General features: G+C 48.1%; 1 protein-coding gene across 2 annotated transcripts in view; it reads right to left on the bottom strand.

Annotated features, from left to right (window-relative positions):
* Window positions 1-1161: 1161 nt before the first annotated feature.
* The window catches only part of MGAM2 (maltase-glucoamylase 2 (putative)), a 64194-nt gene continuing 57925 nt past the window's right edge, over window positions 1162-7430 (bottom strand). The window contains exons 37-43 of one of the 2 annotated variants that reach the window (XM_036010974.1): window positions 6914-7052; window positions 3599-3732; window positions 3345-3379; window positions 3128-3244; window positions 2413-2561; window positions 2218-2302; window positions 1162-1588 (exon numbers count right to left, since the gene is read on the bottom strand). In XM_036010974.1, the coding sequence (XP_035866867.1) occupies window positions 1505-1588; window positions 2218-2302; window positions 2413-2561; window positions 3128-3244; window positions 3345-3379; window positions 3599-3732; window positions 6914-7052 (743 nt within the window). In that variant the 3' untranslated portion in view covers window positions 1162-1504. Of the gene's footprint in view, window positions 1589-2217; window positions 2303-2412; window positions 2562-3127; window positions 3245-3344; window positions 3380-3598; window positions 3733-6913; window positions 7053-7430 lie in introns of those variants that run through there. The other variant, XR_004899739.1, reaches the window with a different exon arrangement.

Here is a 7430-nt window from a genome sequence, read left to right as displayed (position 1 = left end):
CTACGACATCAGTCTGCTGAACCTACAAAGCTGGGGGTCACATACTCCTCTATAATAATGACGGTGTAATATCCAGATAAGCAGGTAAATGGTGCAAAAATTCTCCCAATGCCACTACTTTACTAACAGCAGCAGAAATGAGATGGATTCTCAGTTTATGCCGATTACATCCCGAACCACAGGGGTGCGGTTTCTCTGAGTGGCAGGTGGAGAACACAGGAAGCTCCAACTCACCGATGCTTTCTCCATCGTCCCAGAACACCTGGCCTTCGGCTCCCCCAGCGTCATCCAAAGCAACAATCAATCCCATCAATTTTTGTCGACTATGGAAACAGAAAAGTTATTTTTCTCTAGATAGTAAGTTGTAAGAATAAAAGACAGCATCTTTTGAAATTATTATTCATCCAGGACAACAAAAGAAAGGCGATGGAGTTAAAATGCACATAAATCTCCAAAAAATGTAATACGAGATAAAATACAAGATAATTCAAAGGTAATAGAAATAATATTTAAAGTTTAATGAAACATTTCAAAAACCAAATACATATCCTTTACTTACATATTATAAGTAATATGATGAAAAACTACTTCTCTATAGGAAGAAGACACCCCCCAAAAAAACAAACAAACAGAAACCTTGCAGTGGCTTTCAGAACAGGGAATGCGCACTGGATAGCCATCACAGATCAAAGAGCTCAGCAGTATGTCCCAGATTTTTAATAGTACAGAAAGAGGTACTTTTCTGTACCTCTGAAAGAGGTTCTGCTGTGCCCCACAAATTTTTTGCCCCGCCCTCTGACACAGAGCTCCACAGAAACTGTCTCCCTGAGGCCACCATGATGAGCTTGTCCTCCTCCAGGTCCCGCTCAAAGGGTGCTCACAGCATCGGAGGAGTGAACCACCTGGGACCAGGGTTACTTTTGCACAGAGCCCCTGGTGCTGCGGGCACCCCCCTGCGAGCATGCGGCGTGAAGCACAGCGCCTCCCTCACCTGGAGTGGGTGTTCATTCCCGCCTCTTGCCAGGGCAAGATGTAGCCTCCTCTGATGTGAAGGTTGATGTGGTCGAGGGGAGCCTGCAGGGTTCTCCACTCGCCTGTCGAGGTGTTGCCAATTCCCTGGAGTGGAGAGGGAAGACAGGCAAGGGTCGGTGGCAGGGGAAGCAAATGTATGCCTCCTCACCAGTCCGTCCGCCCCAAGGCCGTGCGTTGGAAAGTCAGCAAAACACTGCAAATCGAAAAGAGAATCTCCGCTTTTCAGCTTTGCTGAAAACTCTGGAAATCTGGTCTTCTCTCTTTATTCTCCAGGAAAGGATGGGGGATGGGGGAGGACTCAGGGTGATGTGGGAGTCAGATCTGACCCAGTTACGCTTTACTGGATACTTTTGTTTAAAGAAACCTTGTACCGCGCTGAAAGGTTAAACGCTATTGCCTCATCAAATGGGTGTCTGGAAGCCAGGAGGAAACTCCAGCCACCTCTCCAGCCTGCATGGACCACCCCGGTTCTTCACAAAATATTTCCGCTTGTTCTTACCGTGCTATAGTCATACCAATGGGTTGCAGGGAAATAGGCTTGGATCTCAAACGTGTTCTGGAATAGAAAATCAATGGGTCCATGTGAATATCTCAACAATCCAGTTTTAATTTTTAAAAAATTCTCTCTGTAGCATTCACATAAAAATGGGAATTTTCCTAATGAATTTTAAGAGTTTGGGAGGTTTTGTTGAGAAAGATCCTGGGACATTTGTTTCAAATATACAGAAAAATAAAAATTTTTAAAAAGGTCAACTTTATAAGGATGGAAGGTGACAAAACATTAAAACAAGAAATCAGCCCTGGCCAGTGTGGCTCAGTTGGTTGGAGCATCATTCCATACACCTGAAGGTCATGGGTTCAACTCCCAGTCAGGGCACATACCTAGGTTGTAGGTTCCATCCCTGGTCAGGGTGCATATGAAAGGCAACTGATCAATGTTTCTCTTTCTCTCTCCCTCCCTTTCCCTCTCTCTAAAATCAATGAGTGAGGATTAAAAAGTAATTAAAAAAAAAAAGAAAGAAATCCACTGAGATTAAGTTTTCATTAACGGAGACCTTGAAAAAAAGAAGAAAAAAATCCCCCAAATATTCCAGAAATAGTGATCTGGCCCAAATGGTCTTTCAACGCCCTTCCTGTTCCTTAGGTCGCGGTTGGAGGGTTTGCGGTCTAGGACGGAAAACTCACAGATTGCAGCACAGGGCTGACTAAGATGGCAGGGCCCAGCATGAACTGGCGGTCTATGTCCCACGTTCTTCTGTCCTCGCTGAACCTTTAAAAGTAGGTACAGAAAGTCTACTCAGACCGTCAAGACTGCGGTGGCGGAGGGTCACTCACAGGCCACGCCCAGACCCGCCGCTGGGGGAAACAGGCCGCACTCACTCGTGCAGTAGGGGGCGCACGACCGTGCTGCCCTCCGCGTGGGCCTTGTGCATCAGGGTGTAGAGGTAGGGCAGCAGGGTGTATCTGGTCTGCAGGACGCTTCTGGAGTACATCGCAAAGGTTGAATTCCAGGCCACGGGATCTTGTCTCTAAGGGCATAAAGGTGCATAAGAAAGGGCGCTTCTTTTTCACTCTGTCCTAGGGACCTCAGAGAAGTACCAGAAGGCGCAGGCCCCTTAGGTAGACTCACAACACGCCTCCCTTCATTTCCAGCCTGCCCCTCCCCCCACTCGCGCCTTCTTACTAAGCCCCAGTCTCTTGCTCCCTCCTCTTTGTCCCCCGTCCCCCACCCCCCTTCCCCTCGCTCAGGCCCTGCACATGCGCAGAGGGATGGGTCTCTGGGAGGCACTAACATCTCTTGGACAGACCGGAGCAAAACACATATTCACTCTTCTTCCAGGCCAAGGTGGCTTCTTTTATGTCAGCCCCATAGGGCGGGCACCGTCAACAATTCCACCAGGAGATGAGAAAAAGTGTATTCTTGAAAAGTCATTGGTTACTATGGGGTTTTGAACTGGTGGATTTTCTTAAGAAATGGGAGGGTCTGTTGATCTGTACGAGCTTCCTCCATAAATAATCACGGTCCTTTTCAACATCCAAAGCAAAGTCGTGACTTGAGGACCCGCAACACCCGCAGCACCAGCTGCTGCCTCACCCTCGTCCCCATGGTGTTGTGGTTCCGGGAAAAGGGGTAGAAGGCCCCCAGCTGCATCCAGCGAACGCACATCTCGTATTCGGCATCTCCAAAGAACCCACAGATGTCTGCTCCTGTCTGAGGAGAGGCAAAATCGGGGCGTGAGGCGGGACTGTCGCGCGTGGCAGACCCCCTAAAATCCACCTGGGCAATTGGCAACGGCTCCAGCAGGACTTACATAAGGTATTCCGAAGAGGCTGAACTCCATCATGCCTGCAATGAGAAGCACAGCTGCGTTGGACCGTGCACCCTTTGGGAGGGCGGATGTGCCCTGTCTCTTCTGTACCCCATTCGAAAGCCCCGGCCCAGTCGTGGCGAGCAAACAAAGAGATGGGTGTGGACTGAAACTCACGCCCCCGGAGAACTCAGCACCTGCCCACAAGGATGGTGATTAGACAGAAGCAATGCACAGGCCCCGGGATGTCCACGCACCAATGATGGATTTCTGCAGCTGGTCCCACGCGGCCGTGTTGTCTCCCAGCCAGTGTCCGCCCCAGCGGCCAGACGAGGGGAAGGTGGAGCGGGTGATGAGGACCCCTCGCTTTCCTGTGGCCTCCTGCACAGCTCTGGTTGGAGGGGCACAGGGAGGTGAGTTGGAGGATGGACTGGACAGCCAGGGAACTTCACTAAGGAGCAAAGCTTCAGCCCTGAGCACGGGGCAGCAGCGGGGCTCAATTTTAGCCAGAGAGCCTCTTTGCTCGAGCACCTGCTATTTGAAAGTGAGGCTGAGAGTCCGGGGGAACTTCAGAGCCAGACAACCAGAGATAGGGCATCACCTAACAGGTGGATTTCCTTTCTTTAAAAAAAAAAATCGAGTTAAGTAGCTGTCCACATGAAAGTGAAGCAGGAGACAGCATAGGAAGAACTCTCAGACTGCAATACTGGCACTGGCCAGCACCTAGCACCCTGGTTGCCAGGAAACGCCTTTTACCAATTAGGTAGCATAAATAGTAAACCGAGGCAGGGAGGAGGAAGGGGACAAGTCTCACATGCTAACTCAGCAGTCCTAAGCCTGTGCTGATAACATTGCCAGGTGTTTCAATATCACAAGAAACACTATATTAGCAAAAAAGTAAGTCCTTGAAATTCTATGTATCGTTTCCACTATCTGGAAAGAAAGCCTTGAAACTGTGCTTTTATCCCAAGGCCTGAATGTGGGAGAGGGTCCCCGGTGCCCAAAGAAACAGCCCATAAAACAACTGTGGTTAATTGCCTACCTCTGGTCACTATCTGTTTTACCAGGGAGTCCCTGATGCTTACAGAAAGAGCCCATAAATAACTTGGGAAAGTGCCCCAATTTTAATTAACTGCCTCCTGTCATGTATTTGTTTTACAACAGGATGACCAAATGGAGTCTGGAGCAAGATAAGGATTTGGGCGGACAGACCCCCATTCATCCCTAAATTTGCGTAGTCACATTCCCCCAGGAAAGCTGGCGCCACATTTACCCGCTAATCAATATGTAACTTTTTTCCCTCCTCTCCCACCAACTATACAAGTCCTGAGAACAAAGGATTCACTCTCTCTCTGTCTTTGTGTTATTTAGACTGGATCACGGCTATGGACCTATCTTCAGTTCTGCTGATGCTTTCTTCTTCTAGCTCAGACCTGATGTTGAGCTCAGTCCCCCCAGGAAATCTGTTATTTTAGTTATTGTGCTTTTCAGCTCCAGGATTTCTATTTATTTCTTTTCAAATAAACTGCCATCTCTTTACGGCCATCCTCTATGTAGTGGGAAACCCTTGTCACACTTTGTTAATTATTTATATGCTTCCCTCTGCCTGGTCTCCAGCCTCTCTTGCTTTTCTCACCCTGCTTTGCCCTGAAACTTTGCTTTTCACCCCCTACTCTACCCAGTCCTGTGCTCTTCCATGGAAGCGGACCACTAATAAACTGATTACACACTACTAGATTTGCTGATATGTAATTCTTTACATGTGTCAGCAGGAAGAACCAGGTCTCTCCCGTCAATAAGAGTAGGAGGAGGGGTGGAGTGTAGGGCCGATGCATTTATGGAGCAATTACTCTGTTCCAGGTATTATACCGGTCACTTTCGTGTCCCTGTCTCACTACCTCACAAGGAGGGTTTCCTTCCCTTCCTGTCCTATTCAGAAACAGGCTCAGGGAAGTTCGATCATTTGTCAAAAAGTCACTTGAAGAGCAAGGAGGCAGATATGGTCCATAAATAAAAGTACATATGACTATAGCTTTTTTTGTTTTGGTAATATTCACTCTCCTACGCAGCTCCTCAAAAAGCAGAGGCACGTTTGCGCACAGAGACAAACATACAGAAAGGATGTTTAAATATTCCTTGATTGAAGGTGGGCCTTCTGCACGCAGCCTCAGTCAGAGAATAAAAACAATTTGTGTGAGAGAAAAATCAATGGAACCAAAGGGAAAGTCTATTAACAGATGCTAGGATATAATGCAATCCAAATATTTGCTAAATAAAGCATCACCAATCAATAGACACAGATGAATTGTTCAATAAATGATGTCTGGAAAAGAAGCCAGCGAGTGTAGTGGAGACTAACCCACTTAGGTCACTTCCAATATTTCACAGCAAAATAAATTCAAAAAATGGATGGAGACTGGGCACACGCGTGCACACGTATGAGTAAAAGCTAACACAGGCCTGCCATAGGCAGGGATGTAGAGTAAGGATGGATGTGAGTGATGCAGAGAACTCTGCCACTGACCAGTTCAGAACTTTAGAAATTAACCAGCCATACGAAGAAGAAAAAAAATTGTCTATCCAGGAGAAACTACTAAATCTTGGCAAGACAGAGAGTTATACCGGATTTTAACTTGGCCTTTTTCCAGCCTGACCCGCCCCTGGCTCGTTGGCACCAAAAGCCAGGAGCCCTGCAGCAAACGGACAGGAATGGCCATTTCTGTGGCCCTGGTAAAAGCCCCATCCCAAGAGCACAATACATTTTTTATTTCTAACTTCCAGTCCTCGGGAAAATTGTTGTTCCCAGGGTGCTGTGGCCATTTGATTAGACTCAGAGTTCAACTCGGCAGAGAGAAAAAGTCTGCCCCCTCTCCCTACCCCGCCTCCCTCCCCCCTCCCCCCACCACAGGGACTAACTAAAACAATAACCATTTTCTGGCAACATCATAGGCACTCAGGCTGTGGTTTCAGTGGGGGCAAACAAAAGCTTGGCTGGTAATTTAAAAGTCAGTCCCAGAGAATTAGAACCCGTTAAAAAAAAACCAAAACTTTCACAGCCAAAAGCTTTTTAGAAGAAAGGGTTTCCTGAGCCCCAGGCTGGCCAGAAAGAGGACCAGGTGCTGGGGCCTCTGCAGTCCAAACCGCCCGCAGCAGGGCTGGTGGGCCAGAGGGCATGTGCACAGTTGTTGCAGTGGAGAATTAGAAAAGTTACCATGTATTCCTGAGGACCTAAGGCTACGCAAGCACAAGGCTTTGTGCATGCCTAAGAGAGAACCAGGGAAGGAGAAGGTTCCAGGGACTGACTTCCAGCTGAATTCAAAGGCCTGGGCAGACAGGTAGTAAAAGGCTGTCTTACAAACTGCCGGACGCCCGAAGGTGAGCCTTCTCACACTCACCCCCTTAGCAAGGGGTGAGAGACACAGAGGCAAGGCATTTAAGGGGACTGGGGAGGCTAACCTGAGGCAGGCTTCTTCTTGACCTTCATCCATTAAACTCGCATCCCTCTATGTATGACAAGACAACAGCAACAATGTGGAAAATGATCCTTGCTGCAAGGGACTGAGCACACTTACTCGTATGTGGGTCTGGCCTGGGACCACCCGTACAGGCTGTGCACGTCGTAGTGCCGCACCCGGGAGCCGTCGGGCAGGACCTGCTCGCTCTCCATGCACAGGGTCTTGCTGCTCAGACCACCGTCCCTGGACTCCAAATCTGAGGGGAGATGCCGAGTTATGTTCTGAACAACCTGAGCTGCCCATTCACTGGAAACGCCAATCACCCTGGCATTGCTCTATTTCAATCAATGACTCTGTTAACGGTAACAGCTCCAATTTCAAGAATTGCTTTAGTCTTAAAAAAAAAAAAATCAATGTTCTGTGACCTTATAACTAATGAAGGGTAAGGACAGGGGATGGAGCTGGTAAAGGCACACTCCTTTGGTGTCATGACTGTGTCTCCCACTAGATGGCAATGTTCTCAAGGGAATAGATCTGGTTTCAATCGAGTTTGTATTGGTGTTGCTAAATCGTTCTGGTTTGCCTGATACACAAATATTAAATCAAGGGAGGAAGGAGGAAAACGAGGAAGGAG

Source organism: Phyllostomus discolor, chromosome 10, assembly GCF_004126475.2.
Source record: "Phyllostomus discolor isolate MPI-MPIP mPhyDis1 chromosome 10, mPhyDis1.pri.v3, whole genome shotgun sequence".
In the NCBI taxonomy this organism is placed as follows: domain Eukaryota; kingdom Metazoa; phylum Chordata; class Mammalia; order Chiroptera; family Phyllostomidae; genus Phyllostomus; species Phyllostomus discolor.
Note: the sequence above shows the minus strand (reverse complement) of the source record. Positions and strands in the feature narration are given on the sequence as shown.